At 44.4% G+C, this 24,081-nt stretch overlaps 1 protein-coding gene across 1 annotated transcript in view; it reads left to right on the plus strand.

The window, feature by feature from the left end:
* Positions 1–12,433: 12,433 nt before the first annotated feature.
* PPM1F (protein phosphatase, Mg2+/Mn2+ dependent 1F) overlaps positions 12,434–24,081 on the plus strand; it is a 42,994-nt gene continuing 31,346 nt past the window's right edge. Inside the window, exon 1 of the mRNA XM_077834687.1 lies at positions 12,434–12,696. Within this exon, the coding sequence (XP_077690813.1) occupies positions 12,521–12,696 (176 nt within the window). The 5' untranslated portion in view covers positions 12,434–12,520. The remainder of the gene's footprint in view (positions 12,697–24,081) is intronic.

The following is a 24,081-nucleotide window of genomic DNA, read 5'->3' on the forward strand; positions in this document are numbered from 1 at the left end:
ATAAAATGTTGTTGTTTTCTTCTCAGTGCATTTTAAAAACATCACTGATCATTTACATTTTGTCTTTTTTAGAAAAGTAAAACAGTTTGGATCTTTGTACAACCTTAATTGTTGTTCACACAAATGCAAATGCTAAAAAATGCCCCTAGGTGACCAGTCCTGACCAACTACATGCTTCTGAATCCTTTAAAATTTGAACTGGAGTTCATTTATCTGGGTACAGTGCATGGAGGGGAAGGAGGAAAATACAGGAAACTTACCAATAAGAATTACCTGTACGTGGCAGAAAAAGAGACTTAAACTCTCCCTTTGTATCATTCTCTAGTAGCTTTTGTCAGAGCTACAAGAGCTGATTAAGATAATTGTCCCATTGTTGCAACCTTAAGATGAGGCTTTGAAAATGAGGATCATTTGTGTCTTTTAAGAATGGGTCTTTAAAAATGAGGAATGGTGATGGGCTGTTAAATTGTCAAATCACGACCTGCAATAGGAAGAAAGCAGCACTGATCACTGGTAAGAGTATTCTGGGCTCCAGCAATTCTGGACTGCAGAGCAGCTCATAGGCAGCCAGATAAAGCCACGGTAAATTAGAGCAGTCCCTAAGAGCTGCACTGACCTTCTGAGAGGCATAGTACAGAACCTGACCCTCGTCATACATAATTTGCCATCATCGTTTCCTAGATTTTAGTTTCCTGTTGAGCTGATGATGAATAGGGTTTGTGCCATATGTACCCCCCAAAGGCTTGCTTTAACAATGGTTAATTGAGTTCAAAAGCAGGCTGTCATCAAAAGTTTATATGGAACACAGATGCAGAAGCCACAGGTGTCAGATAAATCTCTATGAATAAATGTTTATAAATATATTGGGTTTTTACCATAGTTCAAAATAGGCATTTGCTCTTGTATGTTTTAAAACTGAGAACTGCATTCCAGCATGAAATACGCACACAGCAGCTTGTTGCGTGATTCGCTGGCAATAGAAGAATGACAAGCCGCAGCCAGTGACACTGGAGAGCCGTGCTGTTTTTATTGGTCTTTATAATGCATTTTCTGAACCCTTGACCCCAAATAAGGGCTCTCCCGTCAGCATAATTATTCCACCTCCCCGAGCAGCAGTAGCTATGTCAGTGAGAGAGCTTCTCCCACCAGCATAGCATTGTCCACACCAGCGCTTAGGTTGGTGTAACTTACGTCGCTCAGGGGGGTGGCTTTTTCACATGCCAGAGTGACTTAAGTTATATTGAAGTTAAGCGCCAGTGTGTATAAGGCCTAAAGCATGACATCACAGTCTAAAAAAACCTGCCTCTTCCATAAATTGTTCTTTTTCTTCTATTAAACACTAAATCTTAGTGGAATAAGAGCTTTAGAGCCTGAACATGGGATAGCTTCTTTTCAGGTCTTAAAGTTCAGTTTGCAGCAGTTTTTTCTCACCCCATAACAATTAAACTTTTATGTTTGTATCCATTGGGGACTAGACTCCATTCTAGTCTAATCCTCTCTGCTCTTCTGAGCTTCCTCCTGGAGCATCATTCTAATGGGGCAGAATGAAAATGCCGATCCGCTTTAATAGATTCCACTGTCCATGTGCTAGCCTGGCAATTGGTGGTGACTTCGCGGTGATGTATGCTGTGATCGCCCCCAAAGTGTGGAATTCACATCCTCTTGGCAATCCGCCATTCCTCCTTGCTTTTGAACAAAGCCTGAGAGCCCTTCTGAAATTGCTTTTATTATAACTTCTGGCCACACATAGACAACCTTTCCCCTTCTGTCTATGCAGGGCGTCTTGGGGCCTGATCTTGCAAGGTGCTGTGCACTTTCCAGCAGCAGAGCGCCATCACTGCAACTGACATCACAGGAGTGGGCCTCTCGTTTGTAATTTTGAGGGTGGCTTTATTCAATTTTGCTTTTAAAATGTATTCACAGTTTGTTCAGACTCCCAAGTGCCTGTCTTTACAAATGCTCTTTCCTTTGAGCATATTGGCAGGGGTTGGTCCCTGATTGCTGCAGGATGGAAGTGGCCCAGCAGAGGGCAGCAAAGAATAACTAAAATGGCATGTTTGGTCCCAGGCTATGAGAGAGACAAGGTGGGTAATACTTTTTATTGGACCAACTTCTGCTGGTGGAAGGTACAAACTTGCAAACTACACAGAGCTCTTCTTCAGGTCTGGGGAAGGAAGCAGAGTGTCTGGTGGCATGGTTATCTTCGCTGTCCCTCGTCTGAGTGTGGTGAAGACTTGGCATGTCAAGCCATCGCTGGCAAGTGTCTCCCACAGAAGAAGAGATGGCGAGAACAGGGAGGTGACTGGGAATTTTGAGTATGTATTTAAAACCGATTGGATGAAAGGCACATTCTGGGTTTTATTTTAAAAAGCACAAAAAGGGGAGAGAATTTTCAAATGGGTGAGGCCCTTGGATATGCAGCTCTAACGTTCAGGTGAGCTTTGTATATCTCATGCTTGTGGATCTTCTTGTGAAAAGTCAGAACTGTCAAGTTACAGAGGAGCTATAGCTTATAAAATTGATCTCTTCTACCTTTGCATTACTTTCCTAGGGTAAACTCATTGTGAGGATAACTTGCGTCTATTATTTAAAACCTTTCTTTTAAAATGTGTTTTCAGTCTATTTTGGAAAAGGAGAGCGTGGTGGGAAAAAGTGGCTGTGGCCAGCCATCATTTGGCTCCTGTATGACGTGTAAGACAACAAAAAAATGACGTGACTTATGGTTTTCAGCTGCAATTTTTGTCCCTGCCTGAGGAGGCACTTATGCACCCTACGGTCACAGCTGGAGTAACAATTAGGCTTCTTGGGAGCATGGGTGCTTTATAAGGTGGACAGGCAGTGAAGGAAAGAGGCTTAAGAGTGGTGAGAGTATCAGAATCTGGATTTGAAGGAAACAGGATAGGAGATGATTTTATCTGAAGGGAGAAGGGACGTGATCTCTGGATGGAAAGACAGATACAATGCAGAGGACAAAGATATAATTTAACACGTGGTGGACGGGGTAATGTTAAGGCAAGCAGCAAGAGAGGACTAATTTATTCAGAGTTTGGGCTCACTCATGTAAATTGTTTTATATCTGGGTAATTCTTGCTCTTGAAAGAACATGTAATGTTACTGGTGGAAGGTAGCTCTAGTGTGCTCCATCACCTACAGAGATTTAATTTGTTTGAAGTTGCCCACCTGACAGCCATCTTGGATGTAAATTCTATAACCTGAGAGGCTCTCTTCCAAAATGCTTTCAGGGTTTCAGGACTCATAAATGAAATGAAAAGCGAATAAACTATACCATGATTGAAACACATACAATATGTAGGAATAGAACTTGTTCTCACAACCTCTCACCCTCATACTTTTTCCAGAATAACTAGGGATGGGGCCAAACTGGGACCTATAATCTAAAATCTGTGCCTTCCCCTGCATTTTGGGGGGATTGAGAATGAAATCACCAGATTCAAACCTTAAAACATTGGGATTAGATCCAGACCTATGGATAAGCCTGTTTTCCAAATCCCATTCAGTTGAGGCTCAAGATGACAGAAAATTGACAAGAACCCACTTTCACTTTCTTGGGCCCAAAGTGTGAGAAGAACATGACTATCTCTATGCAAGTACAAGGCTCTGCCCATGCAGGATCGGGGTATTAGTTGCTAATGGCCTTTTCTCTTTCCAGTGTGTGTTTAAAAGCTGAGGGGGCAAGGTTAGAATGAACTTGGCCCTGCTGGCTAAAAAATATGGGAGTTGTCAGGGTTCCCTCCCCACTCTGAACTCTAGGGTACAGATGTGGGGACCCGCATGAAAAACCCCCTAAGCTTATTTTTTACCAGCTTAGGTTAAAAACTTTCCCAAGGCACAAATTTTGCTTTGTCTTTGAACAGTATGCTGCCACCACCAAGTGATTTAGACAAAACAGGGAAAGGACCACTTAGAGTTCCTATTTCCCCAAAATATCCCCACAAGGCCTTATACCCCCTTTCCTGGGGAGACTTGAGAATAAACAAGATGAGCACAAACCAGCCTTGGATTTTTAAGAGCCAAAAACCCGCTCCAGATTTGAAAGTATCTTGTCCCCTCATTGTTCATTTTGGGTCAGGTGCCAGCCAGGTTACCTGAGCTTCTTAATCTTTTACAGGTAAAAGGACTTTGCTTCTGGTCAGGAGGGATTTTATAGCACTGTATACAGAAAGGTGGTTATCCTTCCCTTTATATATATGACCGGAGTAGAGAAGCCTTTAACACATGGCTAACTCAGGGCTTGATGCTGCATTGTGTTGAGAAGAGCCCTAAACTCCCATTATCAGGAGATTGAAGAGCTCAGCCCCTTGAAGAACTGAGCCCTGAACCATGTAATTTAAAGCCAGTGGTAAAGGTTATAATGATACGTGGCTCTTATGTAGCCCTTTATATTTTCAAATAACTTTACAAACTCCCTTATGAGTTACCCACATGTAACAGTGCACAGGGTTTTAACACAAAGACCCCCCCCCCATTTTGTTTCCAGAAATAGCTCTTGTGTTCCAAAATATTTGAATTCGTATGATTAGCTTTTGTGATGGGATGGGGAAGAAACAGGAACTTAAACTGTCTTGAATAGACATGTCTGGAAAGAATGTTGGGGTGTGGGGGTGGGAAAAGACTCAGGGATTCAATGCATTGCAGCTACATGCAGCAATACTGAAGTCATTAAGTTCTAGTTCTTGCTGAATTTGCTTAATCTATAGTCAGCTAGAAATGCTACCCCAGCAGAGTTCCTTAATGGAGTCAATGGGCAGATAAACTGGTAACAATGGCCGACTCTTTTCTAAAGCTGGTCTAATTGGACTCAAGCCTCAATTTTTATGTTACACCAGCTGAGGATTTGGTCCATATTCTTGTCCTAAATGGTGTGGAGTTTAAATATCTGCAGTTTAACAACTGCCATGTTTCAACCCAGAGGTGACAGCATTTTAGTGGTGGATGAAGTGATTGCTATGTATATAATTATCAAGTTCCTTCTGGATGAGGGTTGGTATATAAACAGAACAGTGAATTTGGTGGTCACTTTAGTAGGGTTTCTCAGTCATAGAATCCCTTCTAACTGTCTTTGAAACAATTGTTAATGAGGCTGTGGGGAGACTCTCCCCATTGCAGAAAAATCATAGCGGGGAGGGGAGGACAAATTGTGAATTCTGGTAGGGTAACATAGTCCTGGAGAGCCAATATATTTCCCTTACGTGTTCGCTCACTTTTCCAGTTGGGACTTTGCAAAAGCCAATTAGTATAAATCAAAGGAGCACAGACCATATTTCCTATAGGATAGTCTTGCTTTGCTTTAGCTTCCTATGGTCCTGCTTTGGCTGAATTTTAAATGAAAATGATCAAGACTGTTTCTCCTGTTTTGTTGGAGGCTCCCCAAGATGGCCAGCTTGACACTTTGAGAATTGCTGGTGTAAGGAAACTCACCTTTCAGTGGCCTGGTTCTTGGGTACTGCGCTCTACCCTGGCTTTCCAGCAGTCAGCTGCTTCTTCCTTCATCCTCCAAAATAGTAATTCTGTGTATAAATGGGTTACATCACTCCATTATTTTGGACTACATCAAGAAGCTACTGTAGTATTTGATTTATATAGTGGATTAATTAGTTATTGCACAGTTAGGAAGTGATAAGCATAGAATCTTTTTGAATCCCTCTTGTGCAAAGGTAGTATTTCCAACAGTTCTTGGACTGAAATAATTGAATGAATTTGTCCTTCATGTGTATCAGAGCAAAATACTGGCCGTTGGATTTTACTGATGTTTATTTTGGATTGGGAGGGGCTTGTGCTCTGGATACTGCACGACTTTCAAGGTGACTATGGCTAAGAGGTAGACAAGTATAGTGTTCTGACTTTTGAGCTAAGCTAGCAAACAGTGAAGCAGAAATGTCTGTGTTTAATCCACAGCTCTGCAAGATAGAGGCCAAGAATCTGCAGGGAGTATTGATCCCTCTGTTAAATAGCACCCTAATACAGAGCAGCTTATATGAAAGGCACTAAGCCATGGCGAGTGTCGTCTAAAAGTGGAGTTGTTAAATGACAATCCAGGTTTCTCCTGCTGTAAGTCAATAATTAGAACTCTCTGGACAGTTGGAACATTTGGCTTATGACAGCTTGTGATTCCATGACTCAATATTCATGGCACCCTGTTAGGTCAAACATGACACAGCACCATTCAGTACTTTATTTTGCATGCTGTGTGGTGTGCAGTGACTGTGCTATGCTCCTCTTGGAGCTATGCAATGCTCTTGCTCAAGTTTTGCTTCTGCTTTTGTGCCTGTCACTTGAGGTTGTTTGTTTTTGCTTTTAATGTAGAATTGTGGAAGGCAGTTTTGCAAGCGGGTGCTTGGCCCAACAAGAAAGTAAAACTGTTACTAGCAGGTTTCAGAGTAACAGCCGTGTTAGTCTGTATTCGCAAAAAGAAAAGGAGTACTAGTGGCACCTTAGAGACTAATCAATTTATCTGAGCATAAGCTTTCGTGAGCTACAGCTCACTTCAGCTCGAAGTGCCCACTGGAAACTGCTGTTGTCTATGGAGTCTGAAGATGGCTAAGGTGTGTATAGATGACAAGTTGCCTTTCCTGGAGTTGAGGAGGAGAGGAGAGACTATAACTAGGATTAAGGATTTTAAATTACGAAGAGGGAATTTTAGGCAATTAGGTTTCAGATCAGGGTAGACTTCCTGACAGAGCTGTTAGATTGTGCAATAGTCTCCAGAGGGAAGTGCTAAAAGGCCCATCTGTTGGGGCATTGAAAATTTAGACTAGAGAGAAAACTAGAAGACTAAAGAAATAGATTCAGTCCCGCACTTGATAAAATAATAGATCTTTTCCATCTCTAGACTATATGGGTCAAATCAGAAGAATGGCATTGTAGCCTAGACGCATCTGGTACAACTCTTCTAGGTGGGTGCCTGTGATGGTTGTCAGGGTACCTAGGACCAAGTCACCTTCTTACCCTCGTCCCTAGCGTGAGGTAGACTTGCCCATGGTAGCTGGGTGTTGGCTCCCAACTCCACCAACTTATTAGCCACGCAAGGGCACTCCTCTGGGCTATGCCAGTCCTGTCTTTGCCTTGCAAGTTAACAATCGGAGTACCTGAGTCCCTTTGAAGCATTTCCCTGTGATCCAGCTCCTGGTGTTGGCTACTCACAAAAATCCAAGGGTCCTCTGCCCCGAAAGGAGCTGTGTACCCTAGTTTACCAGTTTTCCATAAACCACCGCTCCTGTATAACACACAGTACTTGTGAGCACTTACAATAATACAAAAGTAGGTTTTTTAAAAGAATAAAGATTAAATTAGAAACAGAGTGATGGAAACAAATGGTTACAATACAAAATGAAATAATAAAATGCTAACTAGGGTCTACAGTTACAAATAGTAATCTTTTCTACCTAATAAAGTAGGTTTTCCCCCAAAGTTCAGTATGGTGCAGAGCTGTCTGGCTTCATGGGAACCGGGATCCAGCCTTTCATGGAAACACCCCCACTCTAATAGATATCTCCTCAATGAATGAATCCAGAGTGCCTCTACCCACTCTGGGTTCTACTAGACAGTCTTTTGTTTTTATTCATAGACAGGGCCATCCCCTGTCTGTTACAATGTTCACTTTTTACCTCGAGCTGGTTTTGATTGTTGCTGTTGTCTTTGATGATTTTCCATTGACTGTCTTATGATGGGGCAATGGTAGACAATTGAACCTTGCATTACATTGCTGGTTAACCAAGGAGGGGTGGCAACTCCCTCCTGCATAAATAGGCAATCACGAAGCAATGTTAAAAAATTATATAGTACACAGGTTAAGAGAAGTGTCTATACATCTGGGTATAGTGCTTAGATTATCCACAAATACAAAGTTTATTAAAGTCATAAGATACATGTAGTGCATAATCAGCAATAACCCAAATTTAGGTGTATAAATTTAAGAATACAGTTTAGATATTAGCATCCAAGTATTCAGGTACATCACTCATGAAAAGTTATACAGAGAGTTGGTTGTGGAAAGCAACTATAGCAATGAGTGAAGATTTGTCCCTCAGTAATTGAGAATTTAGGGTAGGTTGTCCATTTAGAAAATAGAATCCATGAGGAAAGTATTTTAGTTACTTTCAAAATTGCGCTTCTCATTGGCACTCCCTCCAGTTCATCCCTTCTGGTATTGCTGAAGTCCAGTGATGTGTTCTACGTAGCTGTCCCTCAACCACCTAATTGCATCCGACACCATGAGTTGCCACATCAGCCAAGCGTAGTGCTGATTTGATTCCAGGTTCTCTCAACGCTTGCTCATTACTGCGGTCCCATGCGGCCAGGGCTCTGACAATCAGCGCATCTGAACCTGGTAACCGTTAGCTCTCAAGGTTTCAGCCAGAGGGGCATATTTCTCCACCTTTCGAACTCGAGTGTCGTGGAAGCCCAGGGTCCTGTTCTCGAAGGGCATTGTGACTTCCACCGTCATGATCATCTTCTGGTCCTTGTTTGTGATGATGATGTCCAGTCACAGTTGGCTGTTGGTTCTGAGGATGGCAGAGTTCATGGCCACCTTCTATTACCTTCTGGTGATGACTTTAAAACCATAAGGGCATAAACTTCAATATAGTTACATTATACCTTAAATACTACCTGTATGCCCATCACGCCATGATTATGAACACTGATAAGTTGCAAACTTTCAAAAGAGACTTTATATATTTCCCTCTTTAGATCAATACTTTAAGCAATCTATCAGATGTAGTGAGTTTGGCAGTTCTGAGATGAGAGCTGTTTGCAAAGAACAGGGGCACCTTTGCAAAGGGGCCTTTGTGTCAGTGTTACATTGTTCTTTTGTAAGTTTTGTTTTGTTTTCTGAAGGGGCCTAAAGGTATTATCAGTCTATCTCCTTTAGTCCTCTTTTAAGATCCCAACCTTGGACCTCAGAGGGATATTTCTATCTAGTTTAGAGAGAGAGATTATGACATTCCGTGGTACAATCCAGAGCAGTGAGGGGCTGCATCACCACCTGCCTCACGGCCTGGGTGCCTCACAAAACTTTGCTGCTGTAACTCCCAATGTGGGCGCCTCACAAACAGTAAAGTAGCATGCAGGTCACACCCTGAGTGTCTGTGTATAGCTGTAGCATGCCAGATTGCAATAGTGTGTCCGGTGTGAATACAGGGGTGCACTCGGTCACATAGATACTTTTCCATTTTTCTGTCAGAGGAGCTATTAGATGAGGATGAAATTCAAAGTAATGGTTGATGACAAGTCAACTGTATTAATTAATTAATTAATTAAAGCTGATTCAGAAACAGGAGGGAAAAATCAAACTGTTGACACATGGCCAGAAAGGGTTAAACGTCCTGCAAAATAAATAACCCTCAAAAGACATGTGGAGGGATAATGTTTGTGGTTTTGTGTATTTACATATGTATGAGTAGGGTCGACAATGTAATCAACAGCCCCTGTCTATGCTGTATTCCGATAGTTTAGAGATCAAAAAGAACATCCTAGCATTTAAATTAATTGTAAACACAGGATATCTCGGTATTCATCTCTTTTTGAAATATACTGTGAAAGGTGGAGGAACAAGCAAATTGCCTCATGTTAATTCTACAGCGAAGTACTAGTGATGGAGCACCTTCAAAGTCATCCTAATTACCTTTTGTTCCCAGAGGAACTCCCAACTTGCCAAAGAGGACATGAAATTGTATAAAAGATCCTTGGGTCCTGATTCTGTCATCTCAGATCTGCTTGAGGCTTCATACAGCGGAAGCTTAGCAAAAGGACTGAGATCCCAGTCCTAAGCTGGAACACCCTGCAATGACATTGGACTATAACCTAAAGACTATTTCTGAAATAACTCTTTGCAACTACAAAACTCACCATCTCTGCTATGAAGCTGAACCTCAACGAATTGAACTCGTGTCTGTATGTATATTGACCTTTTAACCATACTCTTTTGTTTTTTAATTTTTAGCTTAGTTAATAAGAATTGGCTGTAGTGTGTATTTGGGTAAGATCTGAAACATTCATTAACCTGGGAGGTAATGTGTCCGATCCTTTGGGATTGGTAGAACCTTTTCTTTTATGTGATGAAAAAGATTTTCAGGAATCTTCATCATATTTGACTTAGGTACCTGGATGGAGGCCTGAGGCTGGATCATTTTAAGGGAACTGTGTTGTTTGGACTTCTGAGTAACCAGTGAGGTAATTAAGAAGCTGTTTTATGCTGTCTTGGTAAATCTACATATTGGAATATCCACCAGCTTTATGGGGATTGTCTGCCTCATTCTTTGCAGTTCACCCTAATTGAGTGACCACAGCTGGCCCCCACTGGGACCCCAGTCACACAAACCTTCTAAAAATAGTTTTACAAAAATAATTTCAAATGTTGGAAAAATTGATCACCTCAGTAGTTGATTTAAAAAAAAAACATTACTGAATGATTAATACATTTTTCCTCTTTTTTGTTCAAATTCTGATGTTTAAGTTGTTTGAAATTATTTATTATAGACTAGATCTGCTGCTGCCCCTTCTGTTGGACTATTTAATAGGATTTTGGAATAGGTTTAAAGTGTTCTACCTCCTAGTCATGCTGCCCTCATTAACATAGTAGGGGAGAGGATACAACTAAACCTGGAGACAGATGGCAGAAACATGGAAATACAGAGGATCACATGGTTCATTAATGGAATACATAGAATTGAGTTGCTTAAGCGCCAGTCTTGCGAAGACTTTTGCACATGCTTACATTTATGTGGTGACTAGTTCCATTAAACTCCATGGAACTCGTGCTTAAACAGCTGTGTAAGGCTGTCCAGCAGGGGTACCTTTATTTCCTTGAAGATGTGGCAGATATCCATTTTGAAAAGAATCACTTGGGGGGGGGGGGAGGGAAGAACCTTCTATAGCTGAGAATGTGAGTGTTTGTAAGCTAATGTTTATCATTTCAGTGGGAATGGAAGCCAATGTTGGGATATGAACATCAGGTCTTGAAAAATTTCCCGAACACCTGGTGTGCCAATGACTAAGCATAGGTGAAATATACCTATGTTGCCTTATGCACCCCCCTGAGCCATACATATTTAGTTAACAATACATGTCTTAACTCCCACTCCTAACCATTAGTCATTTCTGTCCCTGAAACCTGATGGATGTACCTGCCCATTACAGTATGTTAGGGATGAGGGCAAATGACACTCTGCACCAGGCCCTGTGCTTGAGAGTGGGAACATCTGCCTAGCACGGTCACCCAAAGCTCAGTTGTGCTGCAGTATCCTTAGGCTTGGGGGAGATTCTCTCTTAAGAGACATGAGGTCATAAGGGAATATTGCCCCCTTGGCTCCCCAACTGAGCACATGCACCAAATGTCTAAAGAAAAGGAGTACTTGTGGCACCTGAGAGACTAACCAATTTATTTGAGCATAAGCTGTAGCTCACGAAAGCTTATGCTCAAATAAATTGGTTAGTCTCTAAGGTGCCATAAGTACTCCTTTTCTTTTTGCAAATACAGACCAACACGGCTGTTACTCTGAAACCTGTCAAATATCTAAAGCTTCCCTTCCCACCTACCCTCTAGGATTGCTTTGGGAACACCTCAGCAGCAGAGCTAAGGAACCAGAATTTGTAGCCTGTGGACAATTTCCCATGTCCAAGAGGAATTTAAAAAGGAGCAGGGCAGCCCCAGGATCACCTACTGAGGCTCTGGGCATGGGCAGGTACAGGCAGGAGCCCAAGGGGACAGTTGGCTAGCCTGCTTTCCAGTGAAAAGTTTGATCCAGTCCTATGCTCTGTGCTGGAGGATCAGCTTTTTCTAGTGGAAAAGGGGCAGGTTGCCAGCCCCAGCAGCAGCCCGGGCCGAGACTGGCCATGAGGTGGTGTGAGGCATTTAAAAAATCCTTTGCAATATTTTGTTTCTTTGATGGAAATATTGAAAAGGGGGAGGGGGAGCAAAAAAGGTTCTCGAAGTCAGCCCCCCCGGCTCTCCCTGGTCCTTGGCCAATGCTTAATTTGTAATGAGAGAGGTGCTGGGGCTCAAGCAATTTTTTACATTCAGAGCTGGTGCAGCAAGCCCAGAGCGTGGTGTGTGTGGGGGGTGCTGTAAACAGCCCTGCCCAGAGGTGTCGGGGCTCATCCCTGGCAAGCCAGACTGGCGCAGACTAAGCCCTGGCCTTGGCAGAGCGGCAGCGGGCCCGCTCCCCCTGTGTAAACGCCCCCCGCAGTGAAGCCAGAGCTCCCCTCCCACTTCGCGCCCATTCAGCTCGCGCTGCCCCTCCAGCAGCTCCTGCCCTTCCCCCACGCACCAGTGGACCCCCCCCCCAGGCCGGGTGGCTCCTGGCCCCGCCCCCGGAGGCCCTGCCCCCTCCTCCGCCCGCCCCTTCCCTGTTGCCCTTAAAGCCGCCGTCACGGGCGGTTGGTGGCCTCGCTCCCCCCTCCCCCTCCGGCGGTGGCGCGTGGCGCGCCCCGCTCCAGGCAAGGCGCCCGCCGGGCCGTACCAACGCGGCCGCCGCGCCCGCCGGGCCGTACCAACGCGGCCATGGCCTTGCCCGCGGAGGCGGCCCGGGGCGTCCTGGGCTCCCTCCTGCGGGACTTCCCGTCCCCGCTGGGCCCGGAGGATCCCCTGCCCTGGAGCGTGCAGGGCAGCGTCGCCCTCAGCAGGGCCGAGGCGCCGGGGGAGCTGGCCGAGTTGGCCAGGAGCTTCCTGGGCGGCAGGTGAGAGCGGGGGGTTGCCAGGGGACTGTGCCTGTCAGCCGGGGTGGGGTGGGGGGCTGTGCCTGTCAGCCGGTGCTTGGGGGGTGGGGGAGACAGTAGAGCTGGGGGGGGCTGTGCCTGTCAGCCGGTGCTTGGGGGGGGGGGAAGACAGTAGAGCTGGGGGGGGGCTGTGCCTGTCAGCCGGTGCTTGGGGGGGGGGGAAGACAGTAGAGCTGGGGGGGGGGCTGTGCCTGTCAGCCGGTGCTTGGGGGGGGGGGGAAGACAGTAGAGCTGGGGGGGGGGCTGTGCCTGTCAGCCGGTGCTTGGGGGGGGGGAAGACAGTAGAGCTGGGGGGGGCTGTGCCTGTCAGCCGGTGCTTGGGGGGGGGGAAGACAGTAGAGCTGGGGGGGGCTGTGCCTGTCAGCTGGGGTGGGCGGGGCTGCCAGGGGGCTGTGCCTGTCAGCTGGGGCGGGGGGGGAAGGGGGGCTGCCCGTTAGCTGTGCTGGGGGGGGTGAAGACAGTAGAGCTGGGGGGGCTGGCAGAGGGCTGTGCCTGTCAGCCAGGGCTGGGGGGTACAGTAGAGCTGGGGGGGCTGTGGCTGTTAGCTGGGGCTTGGAGGGCAGTAAAGCTGGGGGGAATGGGTGGATGTGCCTGTCGGCTGGGGAGAACTGAAGGGGGCTGTGACCATTAGCTGGGGCAGGGGGGACACAGTAGAGCTGGAGAGGGATGGGGAGGCTGTGCCTGCCAGCCAGGACGTGGCTGTGGGGACAAGGATGCCTGTGCCCGTCAGCCGGGGATGAGAGGGGCCTGTGCCCACTGCACGGGAGGGGAAGGAAAGGAGGGTGTTGTGCCCACTGGGGACGGGGGCTGTTAGTGGGGTTGGGGGTTGAAGTAATGTGGGTGTATGATTGGGTGGGTTGGCGCAGGAGAGCGAGGGGCTGTACCATGTCTCTTTTCTTATGCCCATGGGTTGGGGCACATGCTCTGTTTTTGGGAAGCACCGAGTAACTGGCTCTCTGCCCTATGCACTGCTGAAAGCTGAGCCATGTGTATTGTATGGACACTTCCAACTTTACATGGTAGGGTTGGGAGACCCTGTGTCCAGGGTGCCTGTGCAGGTTTGACAATGCCCCTTAAAGTCGTCTGGGGCATGAATCAGAAAGATAGTAACCCCATAGTAAGCAGTGAAACTGGTACAGGGTGACATAGGTGTGCAGAGCTCCATTGGTGTAACTGCAGAGAGTGAAGCTCCATGCGTGGAAACAGGAGTAATGGCGAGTCTAGGATAGGAAAATGTTGCTATCACCTGTTGAGTTGCACTGGTGTTCACCACACTGGGAGCTTTAGGTGGACTGGCATGTGTGATTAGACTTGCTCTGAGCCAGGTTACATGACATAATACACCAGCATCCTATTTGCACTAGGATTCCTAGTGTTGCTAATGTCCGTGGAACTTACCATCCCGCACATCTGTTAAGAAATCTTCAGAAAACATCTCTAACCTTGACAGGGTCCTTGCTATTGTTATTGTGCTATCTACTGCTTGAATTGGACTAAGTTTAAAGAGATGCTGTCTTGAAATCTAATTAGTATTAAAAAAACAAAACAAATGTAAACACAAGGTTTTTTAATACATATGCTCCTCTGACCCCTGCCAACTTTTGTGATTTTTACAGTCTCATTTTCTTTTTAAAATGTTTTTCTTTTTCCTTTGTGACAGACGCACATAAATGCGGGAAACTAAAAGTCCCAATCCTCCAACTGGATTTAAGCGGGTGAGCCTGCGATTTCAGAGTGGGTCTCAGTGGGTGCTGTGTTCTACCCGTGTGTAGATCCAGTTGCAGGATCAAGGCCTAAATGATTGACTCGGCATGGAACACAGCTCACTGTGCACAAAGGACTGTCAAATGCACAAAATAAACTGAAAAAACACAATTTTTCAGACTTACCCAAGCTGACTGCAGTTGAAGTATGATACTTCTAACTAGAATAGATACAAATATTTAGACAAAGTTGACATTGTCATTTTCAGCATCCAAGACTGCAGTTCTTAACAGCTTGCCATTATAAACTTATGCTGCTTTGATGATCCTACATCACAATTTCAAGGGAAATATTTTTTTCACCTTGATTCTAATTGGTGGAGGCTCCTTCTCATAGACTCATAGATTTTTAAGGCTTGAAGGGCCTATCATGATCATACAGTCTGACCACCTGCACACTGCAGGAAACAGAACCTCACCCACTCACTCATGAAGGAGGCCCATTAACCTCTGGCTTTGTTGTTGCTTTATAATTTAATCAGTAAATGATGATTCTCTACCCAGCCAGAACAACCACATTATTTTATTGATGTAACCCTTTGACCTCTGATTCTCTTCCCTCCCATTGTCTGCCTACCTGTTTGTTACATTCTGTCTCTGGTAAGCACTTCAGAGTAGGGACCATATTTGATATGTTCTGCAAAGCACCTACCACAGTGTGTGCTTTATGGAAGGTAATAATTACAGGGGACTTGCAGAAGAATATTGTGGATTTATGTAGATCTTCACAGGTCTTCTAAATAAAAAGATGGCTTTGTGCTGTCAAAGCAGCTAGGAATTAATGAAGTGAAGAATGAGAGAAAATTAAGATTGCTTCCATTTAGGTACGCACACCTCCCTAACGTGTAAACTGTGTATCCAGTTTTCGGGTGGGTATTTTGGGGTGGTGGGATGACATCGGGTAGGGTTTTCAAAAGCATCAAGGTCATTTAGGAGTACCAGTCCCATTAACTTTCTTAGCAACTTTTGCTCCCAAGTCACCTAGGTGACTTTGAAATTCACACCTATTTGTTCAATGACATACCCAAGGCCCTAAAAGTGATCTGATTTGGGACTATCCTGGCCCCACTGTAGTGCTCTGACCACTAGACCACACTTGTCTCTTTGACAAATGCAATGATTTTATTTTCAGCAGTTGAGTGCATAAAAAGCATAGCCTTGAAAGGATGTAAGTTTTCTCTGCAAAAGTCAAACATTTTAACATAATCCTTTAACTGTTTTTTAAAAAATGCAACTACAATATATTCCTCTAATATCAGTGGCCTAAAAGCTGCAATTGTCAGGCTATTATGACTGGTGTATTAGATTCATACTCTTGAGCTTTCCAACACCAAAAATGCAAATTAAGTCTCCGATTAAGGTCAGAAATGAAAAGTAGTGTAGTGATCTCAAGACAGTCCTCATTTATGAACTTGTAACTGAGCTGTCTTTGATCAGAGCACCGTTTAATGAAAGTGTTGTATTTTTAAGTTGGACCTGAAATACGTGGTGTGCGGTGTGATTTCTAAACTGTTAGGAGATTAGAGTAGTTTTGGATGTGCACTTTATGGATCCCACCAATGCACGGTGGTGCATGTCTTGAACAAACACCCAGCCAACTAATCACCAAGTGAACCAAGATGATGTTCCTAAAATTCTATGCAGGAAAAAGGAGCTTTCTGTGTTTTGGTCACCTGAAAAAGAACTAACTTTTAGGAATTGGGGCTTCTGCTAGTTATAGCTGCAAATTCAGTTCTGTTCTTGTGTGAATCAGTGGAAGTGGAGAGTCCATGCTGCTTCTGCAGTGCTTTCAACCTATCTGTCACTCATGCTGTTTACACAGAAAGGAGCTTTCCCTGTCAGTAGCAGAATTCTTCACATACCTGCCCTCCAGCCAGTTGTGATTACACAGCCTACATCTGAGAGTTCCTTGAGTCCCACAACCTCATTCTAATATTCCCCCCTCCCCCCCCCAGGCTTATTTATTCCTGGTCTACTGCTAGAAAAATTATAGAACTATAACATTCAAAAACCAGTCGGAGAACACTTCAATCTCTTTGGTCACTCAATTACAGACCTAAAAGTGGCAATTCTTCAACAAAAAAACTTCAGAAACAGACTCCAAAGAGAGACTGCTGAATTGGAATTAATTCACAAACTGGATACAATTAACTTAGGCTTGAATAAAGACTGGGAGTGGATGGGTCATTACACAAAGTAAAACTATTTCCCCATTTTTATTTCCCCCCCTCCCCTGCCCACCCAACCCTACTGTTCCTCTGACGTTCTTGTCAACTGCAGGTCTCTCTCCCTCCCCCTCTCCCCCCCCCCCCCCGCTGGTAATAGCTCACCTTACCTGATCACTCTCATTACAGTGTGTATGGTAACACCCATTGTTTCATGTTCTCTGTGTATATAAATCTCCCCACTGTATTTTCCATTGAATGCATCCGATGAAGTGAGCTGTAGCTCACGAAAGCTTATGCTCAAATAAATGTGTTAGTCTCTAAGGTGCCACAAGTACTCCTTTTCTTAATACAAACTAGGTATCCTTTAGAGCGCACCAGCTGGATCTGCACACAGCAGTAGAGGACTTTACAGATCACACCTTTCTGGTGTGCTTTGCTGCACCACATAGACAAGCCCAGAATTCATGGACTGGCAGCATCCTTGTTTCTTGAGATTGCGTCCAGTGTTGTTGTTTAGCAATCCAATGCAAGGAAAAACACTTGTTGCCTCTGGAGGGAGCCGTGTTCGGACATCCTTACTGAATGAGGGAGGCAACCTAGTGACAGAGGATGTGGAAAAAGCTAATGTACTCAATGCTTTTTTTGCCTCTGTTTTCACTAACAAGGACAGCTCCCAGACTGCTACGCTGGGCATCACAAAATGGGGAAGAGATGGCCAGCCCTCTGTGGAGATAGAGGTGGTTAGGGACTATTTAGAAAAGCTGGACGTGCACAAGTCCATGGGGCCGGACGAGTTGCATCCGAGAGTGCTGAAGGAATTGGCGGCTGTGATTGCAGAGCCATTGGCCATTATCTTTGAAAACTCGTGGCGAACCGGGGAAGTCCCGGATGACTGGAAAAAGGCTAATGTAGTGCCAATCTTTAAAAAAGGGAAGAAGGAGGATCCTGGGAACTACAGGCCAGTCAGCCTCACCTCAGTCCCTGGAAAAATCATGGAGCAGGTCCTCAAAGAATCAATCTTGAAGTACTTGCATGAAAGGAAAGTGATCAGGAACAGCCAGCATGGATTCACCAAGGGAAGGTCATGCCTGACTAATCTAATCGCCTTTTATCATGAGATTACTGGTTCTGTGGATGAAGGGAAAGCAGTGGATGTATTGTTTCTTGACTTTAGCAAAGCTTTTGACACGGTCTCCCACAGTATTCTTGTCAGCAAGTTAAGGAAGTATGGGCTGGATGAATGCACTATAGGGTGGGTAGAAAGCTGGCTAGATTGTCGGGCTCAACGGGTAGTGATCAATGGCTCCATGTCTAGTTGGCAGCCGGTGTCAAGTGGAGTGCCCCAGGGGTCGGTCCTGGGGCCGGTTTTGTTCAATATCTTCATAAATGATCTGGAGGATGGTGTGGATTGCACTCTCAGCAAATTTGCGGACGATACTAAACTGGGAGGAGTGGTAGATACGCTGGAGGGGAGGGATAGGATACAGAAGGACCTAGACAAATTGGAGGATTGGGCCAAAAGAAATCTGATGAGGTTCAATAAGGATAAGTGCAGGGTCCTGCACTTAGGACGGAAGAATCCAATGCACCGCTACAGACTAGGGACCGAATGGCTAGGCAGCAGTTCTGCGGAAAAGGACCTAGGGGTGACAGTGGACGAGAAGCTGGATATGAGTCAGCAGTGTGCCCTTGTTGCCAAGAAGGCCAATGGCATTTTGGGATGTATACGTAGGGGCATAGCGAGCAGATCGAGGGACGTGATCGTCCCCCTCTATTCGACATTGGTGAGGCCTCATCTGGAGTACTGTGTCCAGTTTTGGGCCCCACACTACAAGAAGGATGTGGATAAATTGGAGAGAGTCCAGCGAAGGGCAACAAAAATGATTAGGGGTCTAGAACACATGACTTATGAGGAGAGGCTGAGGGAGCTGGGATTGTTTAGCCTGCAGAAGAGAAGAATGAGGGGGGATTTGATAGCTGCTTCCAACTACCTGAAAAGGGGTTCCAAAGAGGATGGCTCTAGACTGTTCTCAATGGTAGCAGATGACAGAACGAGGAGTAATGGCTTCAAGTTGCAGTGGGGGAGGTTTAGATTGGATATTAGGAAAAACTTTTTCACTAAGAGGGTGGTGAAACACTGGAATGCGTTGCCTAGGGAGGTGGTGGAATCTCCTTCCTTGGAAGTTTTTAAGGTCAGGCTTGACAAAGCCCTGGCTGGGATGATTTAACTGGGAATTGGTCCTGCTTCGAGCAGGGGGTTGGACTAGATGACCTTCAGGGGTCCCTTCCAACCCTGATATTCTATGATTCTATGATCCACCAGTAGTAGTAGAAGGGTTTCTGTGGCACGGCTTTTGAGAGCAATGAGTGGAAAACTAAATGGGATTCTTCAGGTTCTGTAAGGGACTCTGGACCACCAGTTTTGCAGTTTATGGTGAAGAAGCAGCTAGCTAGCTCAAGCCCAATCCAACTCTTGCTCTCAATACGCACTGTTGTCTTTATAGATGGCACTATGAATAATAGTTTTATATAGCTCTGTAGTTATACACATCAAATACTTTCCTTGTCTGAGAGATTATGCAGTCTGAGGCATTGATCCTGTAAAGACTTGCATGTGGGTTTAACTTTATACACTGTGAGTAGTGCGATTTAAGTCAACAGGATTGTTTGCATTCTGCCAAGTTAAACACATTCCTAAGCATTTGCAGAATGAGGGCTTGTGAGAACTTAAATAATACTCTTATATTTTTTTGTAGAATTTTTATTTGAAAAATATTTTCAGGTAAAAGCCACCTGCCATGAAGACTTATAGAAAATGGGTCAATGCGCAAGGAATCCAGAAATGCTTTCCAGTAGCTTTAAAGGTTTTAATTAATCTGAAACTTTTTAAATTTACACATACTAGAAAGTAAAGTGAAATGTGTCCCATCCTAGTATAGAAATGTTTCAGATTCCCTTTTTAAAGGAGCTGAAATTTATTAGAAGATGGTGGCTCTTTGGTTACACACAATATAAAACACAAGCAGGCTTCCTGTTTGAAGAGACTCTACTACAATAATTGTTGTGAGACTCCTCCTAACTTCCTGTTTTGACTGTCTCCCCAACCGCCAATGCCTTTCTGACTGTTTTTTTGGTTTTGTTTGTTTGCCAGTACATATTCACCACCCTGTTGATGGTTTTCAATAAATGTCAAATATTTCTGTTCTCAATAAGGGTTTGTCCTCTCTCTTTTCCCTTCAGTTAATGTTAGATTTCTTTTCCAGGCATTCTGGTTTCAAAAAAACACTTTTGAAAGGAAAATCTAAATTATTTTAATTTTGCCTCAAGATTAATTGTGACACCAGTTCCACTATTTCACAGTAATGCTCTGATCCAGCATTCCCGTTTTTCAAAGGGCGCGTTATATGCTTTTTGTCTATTATTTCACCTTTTTCCCATTGCATCCCGATTTATTTTCCCTGACCGGGAGCCAAGTATTACTCAGAGATATGCAGATTGTCTTCTGTGATTGTCTTCTTTTCCTTCTGAGAGGAAAAAATAGTGCTGCCATACATCTGGTACAGAGTACAGTTGCATTGAGAGAGAGAATAACTGGAAGTGCCTGGAATTATCTCAGAACTGGAAATAAGTCTTGGGACAGGAAGGAAAATTATGCTTCTGACACTTGAAATCTTCAGTCCTTGTGCAATGTGAGCAAAATTTTCAAAAGCACCTAAGTTACACTGGGACTTAGGATAGGTGCTTTTGAAAATTTTACCCTATGTGTATAAATTGAAAGTCAATAAATAGGCTTCATTAGGCTTTTAAATACAAGATGGATCCTAGTCACTCTTGTGGTTTAGTCTTGATTAGCTTGTGATGTCTACAGATTCCTGGAATGTATTTCAGTGACATTTTTTAAATGAATTATATTTTAAATCCATAATAAAATCTGCTGCTCTAGGCTCAGGCTGATAGAGCCGCCTATTAAAGTTGCCTGACATTTCCTGTTATAAGCAACTGACAACAGGGTCTTTCTTATAACTTTGCCAAATCTTAACCATTCAGGTTGAAGTTTTCCATGCTGGGTGTCTACCTCAGGATGGATGTTTTGGAAAACTTTAGCCAAAATGGTAAAGCAGTTTCCAAGAATGAGGCTAGGGAAAAATGTTTTCCCTATGTTAAATCCAGAGATCTTTTTTTTTGAAAAGCTGTAGCACCCCCCATTACTTGGTAGGAGGGACTTGCAATTGGGCAGGAGAGTGGTTTTTGTGTTTGGGCTTCTTGCTGTCCCCATGAAAATCTGCCCACATTTGGCCAAGTTATAAGCATGTGAAAAATTGCACATGTTCTTTAGAGGTGACTTAGATTTTAGCAGTTAAATTCCCTAAAGAGCCAGTACACAGAACTCTAACGCATGGCAGAGCAGGACTTTTCCTGCAGTTGCAGCTCTGGGCTGCTGAGAGCCATATTGTGCCCCAGAACTGAGAGCAAAGATACTGTCTCTTTCTTGGGTTCTCAGGGCCAGACTGCACCCCCCTCCCCCCCAATGCTGGGCCCAGGTAATGTGGAGGAGGAAGCTACCTGATCTGAATGCAAAAAGGAGAAGAGTCACACCTATGCAGGGAGAGCAGATTGGGACAAGGAGCTTGAAGGGGAAGGGGGCTGTGAGCTGTGGGTGGGGGAGGGGAGAAATAACTGTGACTGTCTGGGAAAGGAAATGGACTTGGAATCAGGGAGAGAAATAGGATCACAGTAGCTCTGGGAGCCAGTAGGAAAGGGAGGGCTGAGATGCACTGGCTGGGCAAAACGAGACTGGAGCTGAGAAGCATTTGGACAAGGGGAAGAAGGTGATAGATCTGATGAGGAGCCAAGGTGCAGAGAAGGAAGATTGTGATAAGGAGCTGGAAGGTTGAGAGGGGAACTTGGGATGCCTGGGCAAGGAGAGTGGGACAGGAATTCTGGACAAATGAGGCAAGGACTTGCTATGGTAAAAATAGTATGTTAAAAGAACATTATTCAGGTTGTAAGGCAAGCACTCAACAATTACGAAATGTGAGAATTCAGGTTGTCAGTGTTTGCTTTGGTGTAATTATGTATATAAAGAGAAGATGATCTCTTGTCCCTATATCTCCCCTGAATCCTCCTTAATGGCTCTTTCTCATACCTCCTTTTTTGGGTGATGCTGGTAACTCTTTTTTGACACAACCTCTGCTTTCAGTAGCACTGTGATCCAGTAGTTTCAGTGTATGTGTATGTGTGTGTGTGTATATATACACACACAAACACATACATTGCAACAAAGTTCCTGCTCTACCTTGGTGGGTCTTGCACTTATTGGCGGATTTGCTCACCTTGGAGCTTCATGGCAGCCCTCAGCTTGGCCGTTTTTCTGAACCCACAGTCCAGGTCGACTCCTCCTGTGTCTGACCAGGAGTTGGGAGGATCTGGGGGGAATCCGGGCCTGCCCTCTACTCCAGGTTCCAGCCCAGGGCCTGTGGAATGCAGCTGTCTAGAGTGCCTCCTGGAACAGCTGTGCAACAGCTACAACTCCCTGGGCTACTTCCCCATGACCTCCTCCCAACACCTTCTTTATCCTCACCATAGGACCTTCCTCCTTGGTGTCTGATAATGCTTGTACACCTCAGTCCTCCAACAGTCCATGTTCTCACTCTCAGCTCCTAGTGCCTCTTGCTCCCAGCTCCTCACACGCACACCACAAACTGAAGTGAGCTCCTTTTTAAAACCCAGGTGCCCTGATTAGCCTGCGTTAATTGATTCTAGCAGCTTCTTGATTGGCTGCAGGTGTTCTAATCAGCCTGTCTTAATTGTCTCCAGAAGGTTCCTGATTGTTCTGGAACCTTCCCTGTTACCTTACCCAGGGAAAAGGGACCTACTTAACCTGGGGCTAATATATCTGCCTTCTATTGCTCTCCTATAGCCATCTGTCCTGACCCTGTCACAACATATAACACAGTAATGCAAAGTATTTAGCGACATTACAAATATCATAATGGAATGTAGTGGGCGTACCAACATTGTTTTCACAGCAAGCCTTTAGAATAAGAGTGACTCATCCAGGAGTTACAGATTGTTGGTGATATCTCACGTGAAGCATGACTTTACAAACTATTCTTTCTGTATTTGGTGGGAACTGCTGTACTCTGTAGTAGCATGATTGAAGGAAATCATGGGATTAACAGAAATGGCTGCCTCTTTTAGAAACCCCATTGTTCACACTAATCAATGGTATTGTTGGAATCAGAAGCATCTTTTTAGAGTCCTGCACACAAGATGAAAATGACATAAATAGTAATGTGATGTCATTTATTAACACAGCTTGCTAAAATAACCAGTGCATTGGCAGGTCTATACTACGGGGCTAAGTCTACCTAAGTTACACGAATAACGTAGCTGGAGTTGACGTACCTTAGGTTGACTTATTGCAGTGTCTACACCGTGCTGGGCTGAAGGGAGAAACTCTCCCATCAACTTACCTTGTGCTTCTCATTCTGGTGGAGTACCAGTGACGATGGGAGAGTGTATGCCAGTCGATCTAGCGGGTCTTCCCTAGACCCAAGCGTCGATGCCCCAGTAAGTGGAGACAAGCCCTAATAGTTGTTTGTGGCCAATGAAGCAGAATTTTGCCTTGGCTGCTTCCACTTCAGACTTGCAAAGTTAACTTTTTTTTATTGCAGATGATTCATCCATAATTAATATGTGCTAAAATTCCTTTACCACCACAGCTGGGTTGGGGTTAATACAATTATAGTGAGTATATTCATATAAACCATTATTGTATTCCCTCTGTCATCTTTCAAACTGGTATCTTTGTCGTGATGAGATGGAAAAGTTCCACATCAGAACAGCTATGAGATTATCAGTTTTGCCAGAAGAAATGTTCAAAAGTCATTTAAGCCATGTTATGTTTTCCAGCTTTTCTCTGCAAACATGAGGACTAGAAACTTACTTCATTTTTTTAAATGGAAGTGGAGATCTCTGCTAATCGTTTGCTTTCAGGGGATTTAAGTATAACATCAAATATCATGAGACTCATGATCATGAGAGTTGGTAACACTGGATATTGCTTAGTTTGGAGCTCTTGTTTGGATTAAATCTGAACAGGTGTTTGCATGATATCAGGAGATCAGCATCTAAATTGGAAACACTGTGCTGTTTTCTGTTGGGGACAAAAAAAAAATCTTAGGGTATTGGGATTGCCATCTTAGATCAGTGTCATATCATATCATAGTCCAGTTTTCCCCCATTTCTCAGGAATAAGTTTAGTTGGTTTCTGCACCAGAGTTCTTTATGTACATTTGATGGCTGGCAGCGGATAGACTGAGCTGTGTAATATTTCCATTCTTGCCCCCACTCAGCTTTGGCCTGTGGAAGTTGAATAAGAATTTTGCCCCTGGTAATGCTGTGCTTGTGTT

This window comes from Eretmochelys imbricata, chromosome 15 (genome assembly GCF_965152235.1).
Source record: "Eretmochelys imbricata isolate rEreImb1 chromosome 15, rEreImb1.hap1, whole genome shotgun sequence".
Lineage (NCBI taxonomy): Eukaryota > Metazoa > Chordata > Testudines > Cheloniidae > Eretmochelys > Eretmochelys imbricata.